The sequence below is a fragment of the Salvelinus alpinus genome, chromosome 27 (genome assembly GCF_045679555.1).
Source record: "Salvelinus alpinus chromosome 27, SLU_Salpinus.1, whole genome shotgun sequence".
In the NCBI taxonomy this organism is placed as follows: Eukaryota; Metazoa; Chordata; class Actinopteri; order Salmoniformes; family Salmonidae; genus Salvelinus; species Salvelinus alpinus.
The window spans coordinates 13732683-13759934 of NC_092112.1; the positions used below are offsets into that span (position 1 = coordinate 13732683).

Genomic DNA, 27252 nt, shown 5'->3' on the forward strand with positions numbered 1-27252 from the left:
TATCTTGACGGAAATGTTGTAGTTGGGGATGGAAATCTCAGAATTTTTGGTGGCCTTCCTAAACCAGGATTCAGACACGAAAAGGACATCAGGGTTGGCGGAGTGTGCTAAAGCAGTGAGTAAAACAAACTTAGGGAGGAGGCTTCTGATGTTAACATGCATGAAACCAAGGCTTTTTCGATGACAGAAGTCAACAAATGAGAGTGCCTGGGGACACGCAAGGCCTGGGTTAGCCTCCACATCACCCGAAGAACAGAGGAGGAGTAGGATTAGGGTACGGCTAAAGGCTAGCAAAACTGGTCGTCTAGTGCGTTGGAGACAGAGAATAAAAGGAGCAGATTTCTGGGAATGGTAGAACAGATTCAGGGCATAATGTGCAGACAGGGGTATGGTGGAGTGCGGGTACAGTGGAGGTAAGCCCAGGCACTGAGTGATGATAAGAGAGTTTGCATCTCTTTGACATGCTGGTTATACTGGGTGAGGTCACCAAATGTGTGGGAGGTGGGACAAAGGAGGTATCTGAGGCATGTACAGTGGGACTAGGAGCTCCGCAGTAAACTAAAACAATGATAACTATCATAAACAACAGTATACAAGGCATATTGACATTTGAGAGAGACCTAAAGCGAGGCATAAAGCAATCACAGGTGTTGATTGGGAGAGCTAGCTGAGACAACAACGGGTAAGACAACAACAGCTAATCAGATAAGACAACAACAACAGGTAAAAGGGCGATGAATGGGCAGAGAAGGTCGGTTAACTACACACAGGGCCTGAGTTCGGGGCTAGGGCCGACAGATAAACAAAGGTAAACAAAGTGGAGTATGTGATAAATGAACAGTCCAGCAGGCATCAGCTATGTAGCCAAGTGATCATAGAGTCCAGGGGACAGCAATAGATGGAACAGGGAAGCCGCGGGGTAGTCGTTGCTACGCTAGCACGCGGGAGACACAGTGTTTAAAGTTAGCAGGCCAGGGTAAGTAGAAGCGTCTGCTCCGACATCCGGCAAAAGCCGGTTGAAGGCACAGCGGATGTAATTACGTCTGCGGATCAGTCGTGGTGGTACTGCGGGGCGCCGTGTCAACGAAGGGACCGGGCCAGATGGCGAAAGAGGTATTGTAGTTGTGGTAATTTTGTTTGCTAGCCAGGAGATGCACCTGGCTCAGGGCTAGCTTCGGGGCTGGGTCACTCGGTGGCAGCTAGCTAGCTGTGATGATCAGGAGTAATGGTCCAGGGTTTATGGCAGGAATCCGGCGTTGTAGTGGAGAAAAACAGTCCGAGGCTGGCAGGTATTATTGCTGGCAGGTTTGTTGTCTGTAGTTTATGCCTGCCCATACCATAACCCCTCCGCCACCATGGGGCACTCTGTTCACAACGTTAACATCAGCAAATCTCTCGCTCACACAATGCCATACATGTGGTCTGCGGTTGTCAAATTCTCTAAAATTAAGTTTGAGGCAGTTTATGGTAGAAAAATTAACATTAAGTTCTCTTTCAAGAGCTCTGGTGGACATTCCTGCAGCCAGCAGGCCAAAATGAAAAAAGCTGATTTCCTTTTATGTCCAACAATAAATAAATGAAACATATATATATATATATTTTTTTTTGGACTGCTCAGAATACTTGCGGAACCAAATCAAACCAAATAGAACCCTGGTCTAGGGGTTGATTTGGGATTTGGCCAGACTTTTGTTGAAAGGAGAAATTCCCCTTGTCCTTCTGCAGAGGTGTAACTGTAGAGATAGAAAAACGATTCATCTTTATATCTCTGCTATTCGAGCGTGCTCATGCTAAAATTGATCTTTGGCCATTTTGGCCGAAGAGGAAGAGAGAGGCCCAACTCGGCGGAAAATCTGTCTTCCTCCAGCAGGTGGCGGTGTTTCGTTGTTTTGCCCATCAAGTGGAGGAGGTCAAATAGAGCGTGTCGAATTTGTTCAACAAAAACATGAATGGCTTATGTGCTACGTGACGTTTATTTAATCGAATATAAGTTTTGTAATGCTTATTAAGTTGTTACGAGTGTACTGATATAAGTAGGACTCGTGACATCCCGGCAACTTTGAGAGAAAAACATCTATTATATTAGAGTCTAGAGATGGCTATGCATATTCATGACATGAGGCTAGTAGCATCGTATAGCTCTCGATTGAATACAGGCGGTAGAAGTAAACAATCCTATTCGAATATATAAAAAAAATGTAATTAAATAAATATAAATAATTTAAATAAAGAAGGGGGCTGTCATTTAAAGGACTACAGTTCCCATGTGATAAAGTAAAATTGTGCTTTACGTCATGACGGTCACACAACACACCCACCCTTTCAAGGTTGCGGTTTTTGCGGTGACAGCACACGCCATGTTTAGTGGAAACAAAAGGGGCAAGTTTCACTGCTTGGTTGCCGGTTAAAGAAATAACATCGCTGGCTAGCTAGCTAAGATTGATGAAAAATAAAAAACGAGTATGAGAAGGGAATTTTGGGGGGGGCTGATTGGATTTGTTGGAGGTTGTTACAATGCCCTTGTAAGTATCTCCCTTGGACAGTATGTACTGAGTGTGTTTGGAAAGGGGATTGATTGGGCCTACCGATGCGAGGTTGCCAGTCCATGTCTGCTATAAAAAAAAAAAGAGAAGAGTTAGCAGGTTGTGTAGCGGGAAATGGCATTGAAACAAGATGGAGCACATTGTTTTTGAGTATTGGCTAAGCTAACGTTACTTAGGTCTGACGTTCTAGTCTAGACATTTTAAGAGGTCTTGAAAAGTTGCAAACGGTATCAAGCTAGTTAGCTACATTTCGTAGTTAGTAACGCTAGCTACCGTTAGTTATTTTTTAGCTAGCACGCCGCAATTCGGAACAGCAGTAAATTTGCTATTTTGTGATCACATGTACCTGACTAGTTACCAATCACAATTGACCGCTAACTACGTGTTTTTACTAGCGTCCATGTTGTTGAAGTGTAAATTAATATCCGCAGAAGTAGTTTACTTAGTTAAATAGTCATCAGTGCACGTGACGGAACTTTTGCAATATTGCATGTTGTCTGTAAGATGTAACGTTACTAGTTTTATAATCCTTTTCTCAAACTAAACATGATCATATTCTTCTGGTAGACTACTTAAGTTATAGCTTTTTTTAGCCGTCTCTGACACGAACCTATAGCAGATGCCATCATAATTGCGGAGGACAAATCACGTTTTGGGAGTCTGAGTTACTACTTTTTTTGTGTGTGTATTGTAATGGGACACAATAAGACATGCAAAACATTCTCTTTCGCCATTACAATGTCATGTCAACATGAAACTGTACGATAGGTCACCAAGTTGATGATGATTTCCTTGTTGGTGCTTTACACCCAAACGCAGTCAAAAGACATTTGACTATAACGTATGAGAATACACGTACATGTTTTTACCCAGAGACCAACATTTTATACGTATACCTTCTACCACATCCAAATAAACCACAGCAAGCAACGTAGCTATGTAAATCTGCATAGACATAAACTAAAAGGACACAGTACGAGCAGCAGTTGTAGCTCACTATGTGCTTTTAGATACCATGGAACACTCTGTACGGGTTATCAGGTATATTTTTATGGATATTCAAATCCTTTATTTTTTTTAAAATGTGTTTCTTTGCACAACACCAAGAGAAATTCCTAGTAACATATGTTGCATGGCTATAACGTCTTCTTATTCCGATCACAACCACATCTGTCCTGTTTTCAGTCCGTCTACAAACCAGGTGTTGTTGGGTCGGGAGACACCCAAACACTATGGGATCACTTCTCCTATCAGCCTGGCCCAAGCCAAGGAGGCTGACCTGGTCCTCACACACAGGCTGACTGAGGCCCTGAAACCATACGGGGTGTTTGAAGAGGAGCTGGAACTACAGCGCAGGTAAGAGTAGTGGTAGGATGCGGTCTATTAGGAGAAGTAGTGGTGGTGGTAGGATGAGGCCTATTAGGAGAAGTAGTGGTGGTGGTAGGATGAGGCCTATTAGGAGAGGTAGTGGTATGATGTGGCCTATTAGGAGAAGTAGTGGTGGTGGTAGGATGAGGCCTATTAGGAGAAGTAGTGGTAGGATGACGCCTATTAGGAGTAGTGGTGGTGGTGGTAGGATGAGGCTTATTAGGAGAAGTAGTGGTGGTGGTAGGATGAGGCCTATTGGGAGAAGTGGTGGTAGGATGAGGCCTATTAGAAGTGGTGGTAGGATGAGGCCTATTAGGAGAAGTAGTGGTAGGATGCGGCCTATTAGGAGAAGTAGTGGTGGTAGGATGAGGCCTATTAGGAGAAGGAGTGGTAGGATGACGCCTATTAGGAGTGGTGGTGGTGGTAGGATGAGGCCTATTAGGAGAAGTAGTGGTAGGATGAGGCCTATTAGAAGTAGTGTTGGTGGTAGAATGAGGCCTATTAGGGTAAGTCGTGGTAGGATGACGCCAATTAGGAGTAGTGGTGGTAGGATGACGCCTATTAGGAGAAGTAGTGGTAGGATACGGCCTATTAGAAGTAGTGGTAGGATACGGCCTATTAGAAGTAGTGGTAGGATGCGGCCTATTAGGAGAAGTAGTGGTAGGATGCGGCCTATTAGGAGAAGTAGTGGTTGGATGCGGCCTATTAGGAGACGTAGTGGTAGGATGCGGCCTATTAGTAGAAGTAGTGGTAGGATGCGGCCTATTAGGAGAAGTGGTGGTAGGATGAGGCCTATTAGGAGAAGTAGTGGTAGGATGCGGCCTATTAGGAGAAGTAGTGGTGGTAGGATGAGGCCTATTAGGAGAAGGAGTGGTAGGATGACGCCTATTAGGAGTGGTGGTGGTGGTAGGATGAGGCCTATTAGGAGAAGTAGTGGTAGGATGAGGCCTATTAGAAGTAGTGTTGGTGGTAGAATGAGGCCTATTAGGGTAAGTCGTGGTAGGATGACGCCAATTAGGAGTAGTGGTGGTAGGATGACGCCTATTAGGAGAAGTAGTGGTAGGATACGGCCTATTAGAAGTAGTGGTAGGATACGGCCTATTAGAAGTAGTGGTAGGATGCGGCCTATTAGGAGAAGTAGTGGTAGGATGCGGCCTATTAGGAGAAGTAGTGGTTGGATGCGGCCTATTAGGAGACGTAGTGGTAGGATGCGGCCTATTAGTAGAAGTAGTGGTAGGATGCGGCCTATTAGGAGAAGTGGTGGTAGGATGAGGCCTATTAGGAGAAGTGGTGGTAGGATGAGGCCTATTAGGAGAAGTGGTGGTAGGATGAGGCCTATTAGGAGAAGTGGTGGTAGGATGAGGCCTATTAGGAGAAGTGGTGGTAGGATGAGGCCTATTAGGAGTAGTGGTGGTAGGATGAGGCCTATTAGGAGTAGTGGTGGTAGGATGAGGCCTATTAGGAGTAGTGGTGGTAGGATGAGGCCTATTAGGAGAAGTGGTGGTAGGATGAGGCCTATTAGGAGAAGTGGTGGTAGGATGAGGCCTATTAGGAGAAGTGGTGGTGGTAGGATGAGGCCTATTAGGAGAAGTAGTGGTAGGATGCGGCCTATTAGGAGACGTAGTGGTAGGATGCGGCCTATTAGGAGAAGTAGTGGTAGGATGCGGCCTATTAGGAGAAGTAGTGGTGGTAGGATGAGGCCTATTAGGAGAAGGAGTGGTAGGATGACGCCTATTAGGAGAAGTAGTGGTAGGATGAGGCCTATTAGGGGGGGTGGTGGTGGTGGTAGGATGAGGAGAATAATAACTTGATCCAATATCTTGCCAGTACATCAGCCAATTATTCTTGGCTGATGGGGCGGCAGGTGGCCTAGTGGTTAGAGTGTTGGACTAGTAACCGAAAGGTTGCCAGATCGAATCCATGAGCTGACAAGGTAAAAATAGGTCGTTCTGCCCCTGAACAAGGCAGTTAACCCACTGGTCCTAGGCTGTCATTGAAAATCTGAATTTGTTCTTAACTGACTTGCCTAGTTAAATAAATGTAAAATAAGAACGTTCTTAGGTTGGCGTTTCGGTCAGTACTAGGTAGACTGTATTTGTGGTTATAAAGTGCCATACGTGTTTAGTTATGATTATTATTATTTTTATGTCAAAATATCAAAGACTTCCTCTAAATCATACGTTGTTTTCCATAGAATACATGTGTTGGGAAAACTGAACACATTGGTGAAGGAATGGATCCGTGACGTCAGTGAGACAAAGGTATGCTTTTACTTCCTCCTCCTGACGGTTTCTCTCTGCTACAGCAGGAGTCTGGGGATCAATGTCTGTGTCCCAAATGTACCCTTTTTAGTGCACTACTTTTGACCAGGGTTTTGCACTATGAATGGAATAGGGTGCCATTTGGGACATGGTTGATATTCCAACAACAAGGCAGTGTTGCCTACCATGATGCAGCAGGTTATAATGATTTGAATGTACTGTTTTTTTTTTTTTTTTTGTCCTCCTAGAATCTGCCTGCCTCAGTGATTGAAACGGTTGGAGGGAAGATATTCACATTTGGGTCCTACAGGTTAGGAGTCCACACTAAAGGTAATTATGTCATCTTTAGGAGGGATACAGGTTATTGAGTTGTGGTTAACACATTTGGGATCCTACAGGTCAGGAGTTCACACTGAACGTAGGCTGAACTATTGTACGGTCAGCCTTTCCATTTTAATGTTGTCCTCTAATCTTAGGAGGACTTGTCCAATAGCAACAATTGTTTTTGGTTTCAAAACATTTTCTCCTGTTTGGTTTTTAAAGTTCCTTTGAGATTCTCTTTGAAAAGCACTATATAATACGCTATATAATATACTTATTAAACACAGCCTGGGCGCACTGCACAGGTAAAACATTTCACAAAACTCCTTATCACAATGAACTTAAATAAATTGTTATGTCTTGTCCTTGTGTAGGCGCTGACATTGATGCCCTGTGTGTGGCTCCTCGACATGTGGAGAGAACAGATTTCTTCTCCTCGTTCCTGGACAAGCTGAAGGAGCAGGAGGAGGTCAAAGATTTGAGGGTGGGTATCTGGACTATCTCAATTACATTGCCTTCATTCCTTGCGTCTTCTTTCCTCTTCTCAAACCCCATTTTTACCTCGACTAACCTCTACCCCCGCACATTGCCTTGGTACCGGTACCCCCGCACATTGCCTTGGTACCGGTACCCCCGCACATTGACTCGGTACCGGTACCCCCTGTATATAGCCTCCACATTGACTTGGTACCGGTACCCCCTGTATATAGCTTCCACATTGACTCGGTACCGGTACCCCCTGTATATAGTCTCCACATTGACTCTGTACCGGTACCCCCTGTATATAGCCTCCACATTGACTCGGTACCGGTACCCACTGTATATAGCCTCCACATTGACTCTGTATCGGTACCCCCCTGTATATAGTCTCCACATTGACTCGGTACCGGTACCCCTGTATATAGCCTCCACATTGACTCGGTACCGGTACCCCCTGTATATAGCCTCCACATTTACTCGGTACCGGTACCCCCTGTATATAGCCTCCACATTGACTCGGTACCGGTACCCCCTGTATATAGCCTCCACATTGACTCGGTACCGGTACCCCCTGTATATAGCCTCCACATTGACTCGGTACCGGTACCCCCTGTATATAGCCTCCACATTGACTCGGTACCGGTACCCACTGTATATAGCCTCATTGTTTTATTGTTACTCTTTATTTTAGTAAATATTTTCTTAACTCTATTTCTTGAACTGTGTTGTTGGTTAAGGGCTTGTAAGTAAGCATTTCACAGTATAGTCTACACCGGTTGTATTCGGCGCATGTGACATACCATTTGATGAGAAGGTAAGAGACCCCGCCCCTCTGACCTTCTTATCCAATGGGTTTTGAGAAGGAGGCGAGAAGAGGACGTGAGGAATTAAGGCAATGTAATTGCGATTCTGGTGTTGGTAGACTAGGAGGGGAAGATGCGTGCAACGAGGTGCAAACTGTTCATCAACTCTTCTTTTTTCCCAGGCTGTTGAGGAGGCATTTGTCCCCGTTATAAAGCTGTCTTTCGACAGCATTGAGGTATGACATTTGAAAGTATTTATTGTTTATGATTTTATTTATAGGCCTAAATGTGAAGTTGGTTCAGTTCATCCAATATGAGTTGAGATTTGCAGCTTTTTTTTAAATGAGTTTTGTGTATTTCTAGATTGATATCCTGTTTGCCCGGTTAGCGTTGCAAACCATCCCAGAGAATCTGGACCTCCGAGATGACGGGTTGCTGAAGAACCTTGACATCCGCTGCATAAGGAGCCTTAATGGTAACACAGCTCTTTATATCTCCTGAGCTCTGGTCCTGATGTGGTTCAGTTGGTAAAAGGGTGCCGCTGTCGTCAACGGTGTTGTGGGTTATCGCTGGGGTCACATGGTAAAATGTATGTCGCTTTGGATAAAATCATCTGCTGCATGGTTTCTCCACTTCACTGATGTTGATATCGGATCCATGTTAAAAACACAAGGTCTAACAATTGGTTGTTGGCTCACCTCTGACCCTACCTACACTTAGTTGAAAGGAGCAGGAGGAGTGTTGTAGATTTCAAGTAATCTGCATTGTCAATGTTGTCCCCCTCTCTATTGTGAGTGATAATGACTTGGAAGTTTTTTGATTTCAGGTTGTAGAGTTACAGATGAAATCCTCCATCTTGTGCCCAACATTGAGAACTTCAGACTGACACTGAGGACCATCAAGCTGTGGGCTAAACGTGAGTTGGATCTGTGTGGTGTAGTGTCAAGCATAGGAGTACAATCATTTGCCTTGGTGGAAACGACTGTTGGGTCGGCAGCTCCTGTAAGCGTGTGTCTGTACTTGTGTGTTTTGAGCCGGTCCCTGTACTATATTAGTTTGTACGTCTTGTTGTGTAACACTAGGCAGGTGGGATTATCTCATTCTCACCTTGTCCTCTTCACACAAACAATCAACTAATGGCATGTCAACACGCTGGGCCCAAACTGACAGCCTTCAGGTCCTATTCCTTTAACAGCATTATCCTCTAAAATAAACTGAGTCATGGCATTTTTACACAGGACAGACCACGCCCCTCTTGGCCATGGTGAATTTGTTTGGCTTGCATACGCTGCCTGGCAACCAACTGTCCAATCATGTTTTGTCTTGTGGGAACAACTGCCGCGGAGTCACTCACTGGCTTGTATAATAGGCCAGGTGCATAACTAAGTCCAATTCAGTTACATCCCCAGACCCCCCAACCCTTTGGTGAGCATTATAAACTAGGTAGATGTAAGCTATTTGGAATAAGCATTTCCAAGTTTATTGGGAGGCAAGGCAGAACCATCAAGGAACTAGGAACACTGGTGCCTTGTGGTCATTGACATAATGCCCTTATTAGGTCTGTTTGTCTCACCTGTACCACGTCCTCCCCCAGGTCATAACATTACAGTGATGGACACGTCCTCCCCCAGGTCATAACATCTACAGTGCTATACATGTCCTACAGGTCATAACATCTACAGTAACATCCTGGGCTTCCTGGGTGGTGTATCCTGGGCCATGCTGGTAGCCAGGACCTGCCAGCTCTACCCCAACGCTGTGGCCTCCACCCTTGTACACAAGTTCTTCCTCGTCTTCTCCAAATGGTAAGCAGTCGTTCTCCATTCGGATGTACTCTGTGACCTGTTTCTCATGGCCGTTTAGTTGTTCTGTCTTTTTCTTTGAAGGAGATTTCTTTGTTTCTCTTTAGTCTGAAGTGTTTATGAACCGTGTTTCCATTAGAACACCCTTTCTACGTTGTCCTCACATTTTCTCCCTCCTTGGTGCTTGTGGCAGCTCTACTACTGCTGTTTTCCATAGGAACATAGTGAAACAAGATGGTGTGTGTCTAAACGGGTGACTGACTGGTATAGTGGGGTTGCCTGACCTACTGGTATTACCTGGTCTGTATCATCACACTAAACTTGAGTTGTGTTATGCAGGGAATGGCCCAACCCTGTTCTCCTGAAGCAGCCAGAGGACTGCAACCTGAACCTGCCAGTCTGGGACCCCAGGGTAATGTTGAACCTGTCAGTCTGGGACCCCGGGGTAATGTTGAACCTGTCAGTCTGGGACCCCGGGGTAATGTTGAACCTGTCAGTCTGGGACCCCCGGGTAATGTTGAACCTGCCAGTCTGGGACCCCGGGGGTAATGTTGAACCTGTCAGTCTGGGGCCCCGGGGTAATGTTGAACCTGTCAGTCTGGTTGATACTAGTCCGGTCCTGAGCAACACTGATACGTCAAGGACTGTCATGAACTTAACTACCTCAAGCATTTTACCTGCAGAGCTGCCAAGTTAAGGAAAATACAATAAAAACAGGTGATTAATAAACCCTGTTCCTCCAGGACATATCCCATGGTGTTAACCATTTAAAGTCTATGGCCAGGGGTTTTCCCCTGTAACATCAGTCAGTCCCACTTCTTTCATCTGTTCCAATACAAACACATTTGATTCACCTGCATTAGATGCTTCATAACACTATTATCAAGATGGAACTCTGAGAATGTGTGTAAATATCGTACCATGTGACCCCTTCTGCATGTAGTGTAGGGTTTTGATTGGCTCTGAGTGTCCTAAATGCTGTTCCAGGTGACCCCCAGTGACCGGTATCACCTGATGCCCATCATCACACCAGCCTACCCTCAGCAGAACTCCACCTACAACGTCTCTGCCTCTACACGTGCCGTCATGGTGGACGAGTTCAAACAGGGTGCGTAAAGCCGTCTCAAATTCTAACTTTATACACAAACTCTTGCATCCACTCTTAGGTGCAGACTCTCTGAAACCGGATGCTCTTAATACAAAACCCTTCAGGCCAGAGTCCTAATTTTAAGAGACTTGAGCAAGAAACATACTCCCAACATTCACATAAATGATCCATTGATGTCAAAAAGGGAAGTTACATCAAATGTAAATAGTTTATGCCTATGTCAAGTAAATTCAGCCTCGTCGGGTGACTTTTCTCAAGGGGTTCCTAACGTCTGTCTTCATTGTAGCCTTTAGATGCGTTGTCTCAGCTGTAGTTTTTCCTTTGGTTCTCGTTTTGGTAAACACATTTTCCTTCCTGCTACAGGTCTGTCCATCACAGATGAAATTTTGCAGAGTAAAGCAGAGTGGTCCAAACTATTTGAAGCACCAAACTTCTTTCAGAAATACAAGTATGTATTAAGCAGCTTATCCTGTGGGACACGCATGGTGAGACAAACCAACTATTTCAATAAAGATTTTGATTTTCAAAATACACCAACCACCTCACTCGCACCTTTTTCAGTAAATGTGACGTTCTCTTGTTCCTCTCTGTATATGTAATCCACTCATTCAGTTTGATTTATTTGTGTTATTAAATAAACACTTCAGGCTTAGACAAGACTCAAAATATGCTTTCTTCTGCCCTAAGCACGCTCTCTGATTCTCCAAAACGATGATCGTAAAAACAAATACAATGTTAATGTTATGCAGAGCCTGAAGCCCAGTATAATCACTGCTATTACCTATAGACCTTGCTTCTCTAATGTAAGCACAACTCAATATTTGATGTTTGTATATTTTAATATCTTACTAAAGGTAGGTACTTCAGCTGTAAGGTTTTCTTATTATACTGTACATCTACTTCCCAAATAAAATGCTTTAGTTAAACATTTGCACTATGTATTTCTTGTTAGTCTTCATTTTGTAGATATGTTTTTAAAATTTTTCTTATCAGGTTTTGATCGTGACAAATCCGTAAATTGTAGCACAACATTAGCAGGAAGCCATGTGAAGAATACAAGATTTAAGTAATTGGATCTTTGTTTCGTTCTATACATGTGGGTACCACATCCCTTTTCACTTATCAGTTCTGCTCAATCTTGAGAAATGTACTTGAATGTTGAAATCTGAAGTGGGGAAAAAGTAAAGATGAAAAGTTAATTTTGTTTATCAGTAATATGCATGAGCATGATTCTAGCCTTGGACAGTGGCAACAATTATGTTACTGAAGAGGCCTTGGAAGAGGAGACATTCCTCCTTCTGCAGCTCCAATCAACATGTAGACCTATTTTTTGTTGTTGCTGCCCAGTCCCCTATTCTAGATTGACTTGTGTTCCAATCCCCTTTCATTTACCAAAATCTTCTATTCCTGAGGCTCTATTGGAAATCAAATCCCCTCAAGTCATTTGGGAAATCAGTTTGATCCAGCAACCCTTTCTTTGACAGAGAAGTATCAGAACATGTTGATGTATTATTGCCTTAAAGCACACCCTGGCTTAAGCACCTCTTCTCACCCTCTGGGTTGCTGACAGAGGAAAGGACAAAATGCACCAGCACATTCTGGACAGTCATTTGACAGCACTGGAGAGCCTGAAAAAATGGATACAATTTAAAATGATTTAAATAAATCCAGCCTGTGGATTGGACTGCAGAGTTAGAGGAGACAGTATATATCCAGCCTGTGGATTGGACTGGCGCATTAGAGGAGACATATGTTATTATGCTTTGATTGTTATCCAGGTTAGACTTTTTCCACATCAGGCTTGATGAACATATTTCATAATCAGACCATCCTGCTGGTCTGGTTGGCACCCTGCTGATTACTGCACCGGATTCTCTGTACTGTCGTTGTTTGAATAAATCAATCATTTGTCCTGGGCTCAGACCTTTTATTTTCAACGTGGCCTGAAAATGAAATATCTATCCTTTCCATTCATCTGCTTGGCAATGTAATCCTATTTTATAATATTCTAACCTTATGGGATATGATCAGAACAAGTTCCTGTGATTGGACTAACAGTGAGGTAGTGTGGTTTTCAACAGGTGCAAGGCAGAGCATACAGTAGGAAATAACTATGCTTGGTGCTACTGTGACAACTGTATGGAGATTGTACATGTAGGCAGACAAGAAATGTAAGTGAATACTTTTGTACAGTTAGTGTAATAATAGTGACTTTCACTATACTTGAATATTGTGGAAGATATATTTTACACTAAATTAGGTTCATTCTCAGTTGACGTGAAGAGGCTTTGGTGAATGAATTATCTTGGTAGTGCGATTGGTTTTCTCGGGCTAGTTGGATTTGCTACGGAGCGTTTGTAGCTGTTACTGTGACATGTTTGTGTTCAGTTTAGGACAATGTAGTTTCTTGCCTTTAAAACACAGACGTTGGTAATTATTTGTAGTTTTTAGCTGTTTTAGTTTGACAGAAGTATGTTTTTATAAAGAAACATATTTCTATGACCTGCTGTAGGGTGGTGGCGAGGACTGGGTGATCTGGTACGGGCCTCTCCTAGCCTGGGGCTCTCCTAGCCTGGGTTTCTCCTAGCCTGGGTTTCTCCTAGCCTGGGTTCTCCTAGCCTGGGTCCATTGCCTGGCTGCTGTCTTTAGGGTGTAATGGTAATGTTCTGTCTCTTATGTTCCAAGGCATTATATTGTGTTGCTAGCGAGCGCCCCCACCGAGAAGCAGCACCTGGAGTGGTGAGTACTGGGGGTGGGGGGGGACTTAGAAAAACCTTTGGATGAAATTAAATGACTGACTGAATGAATGAGGGTGGAGACATGGTGTATTACATTTGAATCAATTTCAATGTTACTCTTTAAAGCCTTTATTCGCCTACTGTTAGGGAATACATTAGGAAAAGTGCTGTTTTACTCTGTCCTGGCAGGGTTGGTCTGGTTGAGTCTAAGATCAGGATCTTAGTAGGAAACCTGGAGAAGAATGAGTTCATAACGTTGGCCCATGTCAACCCCCAGTCATTCCCCGGACCCAAGGAAAGCAGGGAGAAGTGAGTATATTATGCAAGGTTGTAGTAAGCTCTTAATGGACTATTTCTCACCTGTCTTGTCTTTTTCCAGAGAGGAGGTCAGCACCATGTGGGTGATAGGGGTTATCTTTAAGAAGATGGAGGCATCAGAGAACCTCAACGTTGACCTGACCATTGACATCCAGTCCTTTACTGACACGGGTATAAAATCACCTCGCTCAATTCAACTCAGGATGTAGAATTTGAAAACGATATTTGTCATGTTTTCTGCATTTGTATCGAGTTCTATTATTTGACACAAACTAGCATGCTAATGTTATATTACAAATATTATATTTTCTAAATGCTTCCTGCAGTGTACCGGCAGGCGATGAACAGCAAGATGTTTGAGGCGGACATGAAGATCCAGGCCATGCATGTGAAGAGGAGACAACTTCACCAGCTACTGCCCAACCTGGTCATGCCCAAACGCAGGAAGGTACCACAGCCTTCCTCCTGTAGCTGCATGTCATTTCATTATTTCTTCTGCTCCTTGTTAACGTTTGGATGTGCATCTGCAGCATCAATAGAGGTGTAACACTCCTTTTATAGAGTGTTTTTATATTTTGCTTTTCACACAGTCTCTTAGCTGACTGCTTGCTTGCTTGCGGTATTGAGTTGTAACCAGTGTCATTTTGTTCTGTCCTCCAGCACTCGACAGAGGGGCTTCGTCAGATGAATGACAGTAGTCTGGACCTATCGTTGGACAGCGACAACAGTATGTCAGTGCCGTCCCCCACGGCCTTGCCAGCCACTGTGCCCACGTCAACCCCAGTGAAGTGTGGCCCACTAGGTCCCCCTCCAAGTCCCATGGCGGCTGCGGCCAGCCAGCCTGAGGCCCCGGCTGTGAAGAGACCTGGCTCCCCTATGCAGGAAGACAGGAAGAGGTTCAAATCAGATGCTGAGGTATTCAATCTTTATTGTCCCACTAGAGAAATTCCATTTTCATTGTGTAGCCAGGAGTTTACAGATAATACTGTAAAATGTATATTCCCTATATGTTTTGTTCCAACTGTTTACTGTCATTTTGGGACGCCTCTCTTCTGTCTACAGATTTGTCTCTTATTTCTGGCATAGTAGTGGGCAGTGTTGGGATAAAAAAAAGAAACACTATATATTATCTTGCGTTACTTTCATTAAAGAAATCTGTTTGTTTGACTGTCGGGAGGAGCAAGGACGAGCTACCAAAGATAGTCTACTTACTATGCGGCAGGTAGCCTAGTGGTTAGAGCGTTGGGCCAGTAACCGAAAGGTTGCTAGATCAAATCCCTGAGCTGACAAGGTAAAAATATGTCATTCTGCCCTGAACAAGACAGTTAACCCACTGTTCCCCGGTAGGCCGTCATTGTAAATAAGAATTTGTTCTTAACTGACTTGCCTAGTAAAGGTTAAATAAAAAAAATACTGACTCCGGTTTGAGCACTAGTTCCCCCTCCTCGATGGCACTGCTTTCCTGTGCTGCTGAATTAGCCATGTACACTGCAAGACAAACATATGTACAGACCCCCCCCCCCCCCCCAAAAAGAAAATGTTAATTCAAGTTCTGGTTATAGACCGCACCTACACAGACCCATAGAGATGTATAGAGGACACACTTCCCACTAGACGGGATAGCCCTCTGTGGGCTTTGCGATCAGAGAAGCGATCAATGGCAAAGATCAGAGGTGCACCCTCTATACATTTCTATTGGACAGCAGCTGTCATGGCGTTTCCCCGAACAGTTTTTCTACGCTCGCATGAGAACTAAATGAGGAAATGAGATATGATTGTGACGTAACCACGCAAGTAACTAATAAAGTTACCCAATTTAAAAAGTAAACCGTTACTTAACTCCGTTACTCATATGAAGTCATCGGAATACGTAACGCGTTACCCTCCAACACCGAGTCCATTTATTGATCTACTAAATAGACTGATAAACTTCTCTTCCTTTGTAGGATTCAGCCATTGAGAAGAAGCCTTCAGGAGACCCAGTCCCCACAAGCCTGACCCCCTCTCCTCCGCCCACCATGGGCCCCCCAGCGGCCCCCCAGACCTCTCGCCAGGAGATGCTGGAGGAGGAGGACCCCTCCCCGGTCCCAGAGACTAGGACAACAGAGGATGGTGCAGCTGCTGGAGAGGAGTGCACCACTGTGGAGACACAGGTACGTTCCAAGCTTATCCATAGTGTCACATCATCATGTATAAATATATTAATTGTTGTAGTCTTTATCTTTTCAGAATATGTTTGACTACATCTTGATGATATTATAAGAAACATATACTGTTAATTAGTGCTAGATTTAGAAGAGTCAGGTGAACATGGTTAGATAGTTGTGATAAACTGTTGTGTGGGTCTTGCTGTTCCCAGGTCAGTGAGGACAGGATGTCTGAGGAGATGCATGCTTCTGAAGGGGAAGGCAAGATGGAGGCAGATATTAAGGTATCAATGCTCTCTATTTTTCTGTCTGTCTTCTCTCTCTCTCTCTCTGCCTCTCACTTTCAGAATTCCTGTCTGAAAAGTGTACAGATCATTTTCTATATGGTCTATATTTCCACTTTGGTCTGTTTGTTGTTAGTTTTGCAGCCAAACTACAACTTAATTATCTTACTCTTCCCTCAGCGAATGGTCAGTGCGGACCTGTCTGATGTGCCCCTCCTGCCAGCCAACCCAATTCCAGTGGTCAAGAACTCTATAAAGCTTCGCCTCAGCAGGTAGGAGAGAGGACAGACAGACGCATCTACTCGCCTCCCCGGCCCCCATACCCTGAACTCTACTGTGGATGTCATAAGACATTCTCAGTCCTCTGCGGAATGCCCACAGTGCTGCAGATAAAGACAGACAGACAACACAGGCGACTAGACAGACGTCACTCTTTTCAACCAGGGACATTGTCAGTTGACATGTAGGACGTAGCTGCAACTGTCTCCACAAGAGGGCGATGTTGCTCTTCTGCTGAATTCTCCTAGGTGGCTTCCAACCTATACCTTACTGGTTAATGGGTAGAAGTCGTCCCATAGACACAGATCTAGGATCAGCACACCTTCCCCTGAGTCTTAGTAAAACACAAAACGGACCCGAGATCACCATGTCGGCATCTTCATCCTACTCCTTCCAAAGCTGCTGGTTACCAGGAATACACAACGTGACATAGAGATGTCATCTTTCCTGTGCATGCAGACGTGTGTTCTGTGCGTGTACGTGGATGCTCATTGGTTCTCTCTCTTCTTCGCTCCTCTTTGTGTTGTCCAGAGAACAGACGATGACGGAACAAGTTCTGACTAATGATATTGGGATTTCTTTGTCCCAGTGGTTTACGGTGTGTGTGAGTGAAGCACCTTGGTATGATGTCAAAACGTACTTTGAGTAATAAAGAAGAGCAGAACGGAAAATGAAGATTGGGTCAGTGGTGTTAGATGTCTTCCTGTTACCGTTGTGATATACTGTAGTGTATAACAGATGACAGGTTGCGTCAAAGGTAGTACACTATTAAAGGGAATAGGGTGCCATTTGGAACGCCCAAGCTAATCACTGTCGGTCAGTCAACTGTTGGGATGTGAGGTGGCCTTTGGGGTTGTATGGAGATGTATAGAAAAGGGTATGAGGATGTTTGAGATGCATCTAAAAGACATGGACACAGTCAGACACATGCAGCTCACGCTCGCTAAAGGAACTAGCTCAGGTTTGAGAACATACACAATAACTTTGACCAAAAACAGCTCACAACTTCTGTGCGAACAGAATAGCTTAGTCTCTTCAGGATAGTTTCCTGTTTTATTAGTCGTATGTACAGGATACACATGGAAAACATCGTCTGACAAAATGCTAACTGGTTCCTCCTGGACAATGCAACAACAATAATAACTAATAAAAGATAAGAATAGGAACATGAAGTAGATGGCTCAGTAGAATAGAACAACTTTTTTTTTATTTTTTAATCATAAGTATAATAACAGGATGTCACAATTTATAGTACAATATTTGGACAGGGTAGGATAGTCAATAGCGATACAGGTTAAGAGTTGAGTTCTACAGGAAGGTTCAGATTATATCAGAGGAGTGCTATGGGTGGCATATTGAGTGGAGAAGTGGTCTGGTGTCTGAGTAGACCATTTAGTTATATATGCATAGAATTAGAATGAATAGAACGGGCGTACTACCTCTGACCATTCTATTCATTCTGATTCTATGTTTACATGCATTGTACAGTAACTGTTAGTGTCATGTACCAAAAACATTAAAATGATGAAAAACAATGCTTTTTCTTTTGCGTGGCACATATAAGACTTGAGCTTTCGCATTGATGGATTATTTGAATGTTGCATAAAGTGGTTGCGATTTGAATAGAAATATAATTACTCAACCATCACACAGAAGGTTAAGAGCACCAGGTTAAGAGCACCAATGTTCTTTGTTGGCTATTAATTTCTGATTTACTAGGTCATAACATAATTGGAATTTGCAAGAATAGTCGACGGGTTGAAAAGTTGATAGTATTGTTAGAGGACGACGCAACAGTTATTTTTGGTTCACTGTTTTTTTGAAAAGTTTTAAAACAACGTGTACTGAATTTTCACTTTCTCAATATTTTGTTGATGTATTAACAAAATGTAGCTTTTGTCTCGATTGTTTTGTGCTAATTGTGTGGGACTCGTATGTTAACGATGAATCTGAATTTAGACCACTGTCAACCTATGGTGCGTTAATCTACATGAATAGATACTTTTCTTCAATGACGAAACATTATTTCCCGTTCTTACAATGCTCTTTTTCAGTTCAAAGTTTTTTCTTGGGTGTATTTGTAAGGACGAGGTATTGTACTTTTTTCCCCTCAAAAATAAAGCTCTACGTTGTTGCAAAGATGCGTTGGTCTTGTGTTCTTGTTCAAAGTACCCCCCCACCATGAACAAAAATAGTGAGCTCTTACACCACAGCGAACTCTTACCCACCGCTGCGGTAGGGTAGGGGCCTCATGGTGCTGTAGGGGCCTCATGGTTCTGTAGGAGTCTCATGGTGCTGTAGGGGCCTCATGGTGCTGTAGGGGCCTCATGGTGCTGTAGGAGTCCTCATGGTTCTGTAGGAGTCTCATGGTGCTGTAGGGGCCTCATGGTGCTGTAGGAGTCTCATGGTGCTGTAGGAGTCCTCATGGTGCTGTAGGAGTCTCATGGTTCTGTAGGAGTCTCATGGTGCTGTAGGGGCCTCATGGTGCTGTAGGAGTCTCATGGTGCTGTAGGAGTCTCATGGTGCTGTAGGAGTCCTCATGGTTCTGTAGGAGTCCTCATGGTTCTGTAGGAGTCATGGTTCTGTAGGAGTCTCATGGTGCTGTAGGGGCCTCATGGTGCTGTAGGGGCCTCATAGTGCTGTAGGAGTCCTCATGGTGCTGTAGGGGCCGCATGGTGCTGTAGGAGTCTCATGGTGCTGTAGGGGCCTCATGGTGCTATAGGGGCCTCATGGTGCTGTAGGAGTCTCATGGTGCTGTAGGGGCCTCATGGTGCTGTAGGGGCCTCATGGTGCTGTAGGAGTCTCATGGTGCTGTAGGGGCCTCATGGTGCTATAGGAGACTCATGGTACTGGTGCTGTAGATGGTTCAAATTACTTTGGCAGTGCTTACATCAGATGTTTCATCACATTTTTTAATAATTGCTGGTAGTTTTGACATTTTCATTACTATTTAAAATGTGGTTAAAATATTTCAGTGAAATCACAGAAGAAATCCTAAAAATCTGAGATGGGAGGAAAGTAAATTCTAAAGTAGAAAAAGTTTCAACTCCTAGTAGACGAAGAGACTCCTACCCAGAGAGTAGAATCACAAGTCAGACAATAGTTTCTGAAATATCACAAAGGAAATGTAAAAGACTGAAATACTGGCTACCCAGAGAGCAGGCTCATAACTCGGCCTAGTTAAAGGTGTCTGTAGTCTGTTGTTATTCCTGTCTGCAACCCGATCCGGTCCGAATTTCCCAAGACGTTATACGGATCTTACAAGAGTTTTTCTCGTTGCTTAGGAACAGTCTTCCTCCTGGCTCAGCAGGTGGTCTGTCTTTTTTTGAATATCATTATGGTACACACACACACCACCTTATTCACTCCCAGATCATCTTTATCACTTTAATTTATTGCTTCAATATGGTAAGGTGTTCATGTCTCTGCTTTACATAGGGCCTAACTTAGACTCTATAGGTCCTATGTATTTACAGCTAGTTGTATATGTGGCACACAGCGTTCAGTCAGCAATCCCTTAGATAAAGAGGCAGAGGTACATAAGAAATACTAAACTTGGTAGTTTGTGTGACTGTCTCTGCTGGCTGTTCCTATGGCGTCGTGATCACATGCAGACTCAGTTTCTGCTATAGCTGGGCTAATTCAGATGGATCCTCATCATAACCCACCGTGTACGTTTCAACCACAGCAGTGGCACCACCATAGAACGTGGATAGGTATGTTCGTTCTAGTGATTCTAGTTCTATGCGTGGATATCCGTCCATACCGTTCTCCATAGAAACACATTCAATTACTGTTGCATTTAATTATATGCTGTTCTCATAAATCATCCTCTACGTGTGGCCTTCATCCAGAGGTGTGTCTGCTCTGTGGGAGAGAAATGGGCTGGGCCATGGGTTACCCCGGTGTTGTGGCCCCTCTTAGCCCAGCAGAGTGTTCTCTGTGTGGGGTAGAGGCCCAGGGCATTGCCCCCTGTCCTCCTGCTGGGCCTCCATCTGCTGGAGGTTGTTAGACCACCAGATTGACGAGACAAGGAGGAAGTGACACGTGTACCATGTGAGTGACAGAGGGGCTCTGTACCACCTACTGGCAAACTTCTATGTTGCCATGACCACACACTATGGTCACCAGGAGGGAATAGTCTGGCAATGCATACTGGGACTTGTATTTTAGTTCAGGATGGCTCCTTTTGAGAGTACTGCGCTGTCTTTAGGTAGTCTGGTTTATCGGCACGCCTGGATTCTATCAGTGAATGAATAGAACATTTTCCTTATTTTCTACGTTGGCTTTTCAATTAATTAATTAAATTTAATTAATTAATTTAGTGATATTATGAGTTGACATAGGGCCATAGTGATATTATGGATTGACATAGGGCCATAGTAATATGAGTTGACATAGGGCCATGGTGATATTATGAGTTGACATAGGTTTAGAGTGACCTTAATAACCTAAGTTGCACCCAGGAGAGTGCAGCCCGGTTCATATTGCAACCATATATTTGGTGCTATGTATATCTACACAGACAGACACACAGACAGACACACAGACACACACACACAGACAGACAGACAGACAGACAGACCAGACTTCCCTTTGCCTTGGATGCCTCCTCCTCCTACCCTGCCTTCTCCTCCCCTGCTTCCTCCTTTTCCTCTCTGAGTTGCTGTCTGTGAAGTCTGCTAAATCCTTTGGTATCCTGACTAATTCAAGTTTCCCTCCCAGTTAATTTCCTTTTAGATGCTCTCCTCTTTACCATGCTATATCTGTTATTGATGCTATCCTCTTTATCGTGGTATACCTGCTATACCTGTTATTGATGCTCTCCTCTTTACCATGTTATACCTGCTATACCTGTTATTGATGCTATCCTCATTACCATGTTATACCTGTTATTGATGCTATCCTCTTTACCATGTTATACCTGTTATTGATGCTCTCCTCTTTACCATGTTATACCTGCTATACCTGTTATTGATGCTCTCCTCTTTACCATGCTATACCTGTTATTGATGCTCTCCTCTTTACCATGCTATACCTGTTATTGATGCTATCCTCTTTATCGTGGTATACCTGCTATACCTGTTATTGATGCTCTCCTCTTTACCATGTTATACCTGCTATACCTGTTGTTGATGCTCTCCTCTTTACCATGTTATACCTGTTATTGATGCTCTCCTCTTTACCATGTTATACCTGTTATTGATGCTCTCCTCTTTACCATGTTATACCTGTCATTGATGCTCTCCTCTTTACCATGTTATACCTGTTATTGATGCTCTCCTCTTTACCATGCTATACCTGTTATTGATGCTCTCCTCTTTATTGTGGTATACCTGCTATACCTGTTATTGATGCTCTCCTCATTACCATGTTATATCTGTTATACCTGTCATTGATGCTATCCTCTTTACCATGTTATACCTGTTATTGATGCTCTCCTCTTTACCATGTTATACCTGTTATTGATGCTCTCCTCTTTACCATGCTATACCTGTTATTGATGCTCTCCTCTTTACCATGCTATACCTGTTATTGATGCTCTCCTCTTTACCATGGTATACCTGTTATTGATGCTCTCATCTTTACCATGCTATACCTGTTATTGATGCTCTCCTCTTTACCATGCTATACCTGTTATTGATGCTATCCTCTTTACCATGTTATACCTGTTATTGATGCTCTCCTCTTTACCATGCTATACCTGTTATTGATGCTCTCCTCTTTACCATGCTATACCTGTTATTGATGCTCTCCTCTTTACCATGGTATACCTGCTATACCTGTTGTTGATGCTCTCCTCTTTACCATGCTATACCTGTTATTGATGCTCTCCTCTTTACCATGCTATACCTGCTATACCTGTTATTGATGCTCTCCTCTTTACCATGCTATACCTGCTATACCTGTTATTGATGCTCTCCTCTTTACCATGCTATACCTGCTATACCTGTTATTGATGCTCTCCTCTTTACCATGTTATACCTGTTATTGATGCTCTCCTCTTTACCATGTTATACCTGTTATTGATGCTCTCCTCTTTACCATGTTATACCTGTTATTGATGCTCTCCTCTTTACCATGCTATACCTGTTATTGATGCTCTCCTCTTTACCATGCTATACCTGCTATACCTGTTATTGATGCTCTCCTCTTTACCATGCTATACCTGCTATACCTGTTATTGATGCTCTCCTCTTTACCATGTTATACCTGTTATTGATGCTCTCCTCTTTACCATGTTATACCTGTTATTGATGCTCTCCTCTTTACCATGCTATACCTGTTATTGATGCTATCCTCATTACCATGTTATACCTGATATTGATGCTCTCCTCTTTACCATGCTATACCTGTTATTGATGCTATCCTCATTACCATGCTATACCTGTTATTGATGCTCTACTCTTTACCATGGTATACCTGCTATACCTGTTATTGATGCTCTCCTCTTTATCGTGGTATACCTGCTATACCTGTTATTGATGCTCTCCTCTTTACCATGTTATACCTGTTATTGATGCTCTCCTCTTTATCGTGGTATACCTGCTATACCTGTTATTGATGCTCTCCTCTTTACCATGCTATACCTGTTATTGATGCTCTCCTCTTTACCATGTTATACCTGTTATTGATGCTATCCTCTTTACCATGCTATACCTGTTATTGATGCTATCCTCATTACCATGTTATACCTGTTATTGATGCTATCCTCATTACCATGTTATACCTGTTATTGATGCTATCCTCTTTACCATGGTATACCTGTTATTGATGCTATCCTCTTTACCATGCTATACCTGTTATTGATGCTATCCTCATTACCATGTTATACCTGTTATTGATGCTATCCTCATTACCATGTTATACCTGTTATTGATGCTATCCTCTTTACCATGTTATACCTGTTATTGATGCTATCCTCATTACCATGTTATACCTGATATTGATGCTCTCCTCTTTACCATGGTATACCTGTTATTGATGCTATCCTCTTTACCATGTTATACCTGTTATTGATGCTATCCTCTTTACCATGGTATACCTGTTATTGATGCTCTCCTCTTTACCATGGTATACCTGCTATACCTGTTATTGATGGTATCCTCTTTACCATGCTATACCTGTTATTGATGCTCTCCTCTTTATCGTGGTATACCTGCTATACCTGCTATTGATGCTATCCTCTTTACCATGGTATACCTGCTATACCTGTTATTGATGCTCTCCTCTTTACCATGTTATACATGTTATTGATGCTCTCCTCTTTACCATGGTATACCTGCTATACCTGTTATTGATGCTCTCCTCTTTACCATGCTATACCTGTTATTGATGCTATCCTCTTTACCATGCTATACCTGTTATTGATGCTATCCTCATTACCATGTTATACCTGTTATTGATGCTATCCTCATTACCATGTTATACCTGTTATTGATGCTATCTTCTTTACCATGCTATACCTGTTATTGATGCTCTCCTCTTTACCATGTTATATCTGCTATTGATGCTCTCCTCTTAGATGCTTCCTATGCCTGGCTGTCATTGTCCAAGTTGAAAAGAAATCTCTCCTGACTGTTTTCAAGCATCTCCACTCGGCAAACAGGTGATAAAAGCGGGAACGGCTTTCACAAACTGAGAGGTGAGGTGAAAATAATGAAACGATGGATGCTACTGTACTGTATACCTTCAAAAGAAAAGCATTTCCAGGGAAACGCCATAATGTGAGACTGTTGGGAGACAGGAAGGGAAACACCATAATGTCTGTTGGGAGACAGGAAGGGAAACACCATAATGTCTGTTGGGAGACAGGAAGGGAAACACCATAATGTCTGTTGGGAGACAGGAAGGGAAACACCATAATGTCTGTTGGGAGACAGGAAGGGAAACACCATAATTTGAGACTGTTGGGAAACACCATAATGTCTGTTGGGAGACAGGAAGAGAAACACCATAATGTCTGTTGGGAGACAGGAAGGGAAACACCATAATGTCTGTTGGGAGACAGGAAGGGAAACACCATAATGTCTGTTGGGAGACAGGAAGGGAAACACCATAATGTCTGTTGGGAGACAGGAAGGGAAACACCATAATTTGAGACTGTTGGAAGGCAGGAATATTAAAGAGTTGTCTACTCAGGGAGATCAGAGAAGATAAACCGAGGTGTGTTATGGTGATGTGATGCACTGAGTGATCTGACCCAGCCTGGTCTTCTAGACTAGGCGTAACATAGTACTTTAAATGCAAATCCGGGACACTCAAAGGGGTATGATAAATGTTATGTTTTGTATGTTTACAGACATACCCGACGACTGAAAGCTGTAATAACTACCAAAGGCGCTTCTGCAAAGTATTGATTTCAGTAAATTAGATCTATTTCATTTTCAGTGTTGCTAAAACTTAAAATAACATGTTTTCATTTTGTCGCTATGAGGTATTTGCATGTTGAGAAATATTTAAACCATTCTGAAATCAGGCTGATAAAAAAAATAGTGGAGTAGGTCAAGGGGTTGAATACTTCGAAGGCACTGTGAATGCCAAGCGTCACGTCTGGAGGAAACCTGGCACCATCCCTACAGTGAAGCATGGTGGTGGCAGCATCATGCTGTGGGGATGTTTTTCAGCTGCAGGGAATCGGAGACTAGTCAGGATCGAGGGAAAGATGAACGGAGCAAAGTACAGAGAGATCCTTGATGAAAACCTGCTCCAGAGTGCTTATTGATGCTCTCCTCTTTACCATGCTATACCTGTTATTGATGCTCTCCTCTTTACCATGCTATACCTGTTATTGATGCTATCCTCTTTATCGTGGTATACCTGCTATACCTGTTATTGATGCTATCCTCTTTACCATGTTATACCTGTTATACCTGTTATTGATGCTATCCTCTTTATCGTGGTATACCTGCTATACCTGTTATTGATGCTCTCCTCTTTACCATGTTATACCTGCTATACCTGTTGTTGATGCTCTCCTCTTTACCATGTTATACCTGTTATTGATGCTCTCCTCTTTACCATGTTATACCTGTTATTGATGCTCTCCTCTTTACCATGTTATACCTGTTATTGATGCTCTCCTCTTTACCATGTTATACCTGTTATTGATGCTCTCCTCTTTACCATGCTATACCTGTTATTGATGCTCTCCTCTTTATTGTGGTATACCTGCTATACCTGTTATTGATGCTCTCCTCATTACCATGTTATATCTGTTATACCTGTCATTGATGCTATCCTCTTTACCATGTTATACCTGTTATTGATGCTCTCCTCTTTACCATGTTATACCTGTTATTGATGCTCTCCTCTTTACCATGCTATACCTGTTATTGATGCTCTCCTCTTTACCATGCTATACCTGTTATTGATGCTATCCTCTTTACCATGGTATACCTGTTATTGATGCTCTCATCTTTACCATGCTATACCTGTTATTGATGCTCTCCTCTTTACCATGCTATACCTGTTATTGATGCTATCCTCTTTACCATGTTATACCTGTTATTGATGCTCTCCTCTTTACCATGCTATACCTGTTATTGATGCTCTCCTCTTTACCATGCTATACCTGTTATTGATGCTCTCCTCTTTACCATGGTATACCTGCTATACCTGTTGTTGATGCTCTCCTCTTTACCATGCTATACCTGTTATTGATGCTCTCCTCTTTACCATGCTATACCTGCTATACCTGTTATTGATGCTCTCCTCTTTACCATGCTATACCTGCTATACCTGTTATTGATGCTCTCCTCTTTACCATGCTATACCTGCTATACCTGTTATTGATGCTCTCCTCTTTACCATGTTATACCTGTTATTGATGCTCTCCTCTTTACCATGTTATACCTGTTATTGATGCTCTCCTCTTTACCATGCTATACCTGCTATACCTGTTATTGATGCTCTCCTCTTTACCATGCTATACCTGCTATACCTGTTATTGATGCTCTCCTCTTTACCATGTTATACCTGTTATTGATGCTCTCCTCTTTACCATGTTATACCTGTTATTGATGCTCTCCTCTTTACCATGCTATACCTGTTATTGATGCTATCCTCATTACCATGTTATACCTGATATTGATGCTCTCCTCTTTACCATGCTATACCTGTTATTGATGCTATCCTCATTACCATGCTATACCTGTTATTGATGCTCTCCTCTTTACCATGGTATACCTGCTATACCTGTTATTGATGCTCTCCTCTTTATCGTGGTATACCTGCTTAGGACCTCAGACTGTGGCGAAGGTTGACGTTCCAACAGGACAACGACCCTAAGCACACAGCCAAGACAACGCAGGAGTGTCTTCGGGACAAGTCTCTGAAAGTCCTTGAGTGGCCCAGCCAGAGCCCGGACTTGAACCCGATCGGCCATCTCTGGAGAGACCTGAAAATAGCTGTGCAGCGACGCTCCCCATCTAACCTGACAGAGCTTGAGAGGATCTGCAGAGAAGAATGGTAGAAACTCCCCAAATACAGGTGTGCCAAGCTTGTAGCATCATACCCAAGAAGACTCAAGGCTGTAATCGCTGCCAAAGGTACTTCAACAAAGTAATGAGTAAAAGGTCTGAATACTTATATAAATGTGATATTTCCGTTTTTCAAAATGTAATACATTTGTAAAAAAATTCTAAAAACCTGTTTTTGCTTTGTCATTATGGGGTGTTGTGATGTCATTATGGGGTGTTGTGATGTCATTATGGGGTATTGTGATGTCATTATGGGGTGTTGTGTGTAGATTAAACAATTGAATCAATTTTAGAATAACGCTGTAACTTAATAAAATGT

The 27252-nt window shown here is 43.0% G+C and overlaps 1 protein-coding gene across 3 annotated transcripts; it reads left to right on the forward strand.

Moving 5' to 3' along the window:
• The first annotated feature begins 2320 nt into the window (after positions 1-2320).
• LOC139555990 (poly(A) polymerase type 3-like) lies at positions 2321-27252 on the forward strand. 3 transcript variants are annotated; one of them, XM_071369426.1, is made up of 22 exons: positions 2321-2522; positions 3729-3899; positions 6106-6172; positions 6421-6502; positions 6868-6977; positions 7959-8012; positions 8140-8251; positions 8603-8692; positions 9443-9581; positions 9918-9990; positions 10566-10686; positions 11050-11134; positions 13372-13425; positions 13614-13733; positions 13804-13913; positions 14069-14190; positions 14403-14657; positions 15689-15895; positions 16102-16173; positions 16354-16445; positions 23978-24097; positions 26693-26708. In XM_071369426.1, the coding sequence occupies exons 1-21, from the start codon at positions 2515-2517 to the stop codon at positions 24063-24065; spliced, it is 2232 nt and encodes a 743-aa protein (XP_071225527.1). In that variant the 5' UTR covers positions 2321-2514; the 3' UTR covers positions 24066-24097; positions 26693-26708. The 3 variants fall into 3 exon arrangements, with proteins under 3 accessions (XP_071225527.1, XP_071225528.1, XP_071225529.1); XM_071369427.1 differs by lacking the exon at positions 23978-24097 and having other exon boundaries at positions 26693-27252; XM_071369428.1 differs by lacking the exons at positions 23978-24097; positions 26693-26708 and having other exon boundaries at positions 2322-2522; positions 16354-18591.

What these genes read in the sequence shown, in the direction of transcription:
- LOC139555990 (XM_071369426.1), top strand. An exon ending in GTGACGTCAGTGAGACAAAG is followed by an intron (nt 6,173 to 6,420) that starts GTATGCTTTTAC and finishes TTGTCCTCCTAG; the next exon opens with AATCTGCCTGCCTCAGTGAT. An exon ending in AACTTCTTTCAGAAATACAA is followed by an intron (nt 11,135 to 13,371) that starts GTATGTATTAAG and finishes TTATGTTCCAAG; the next exon opens with GCATTATATTGTGTTGCTAG.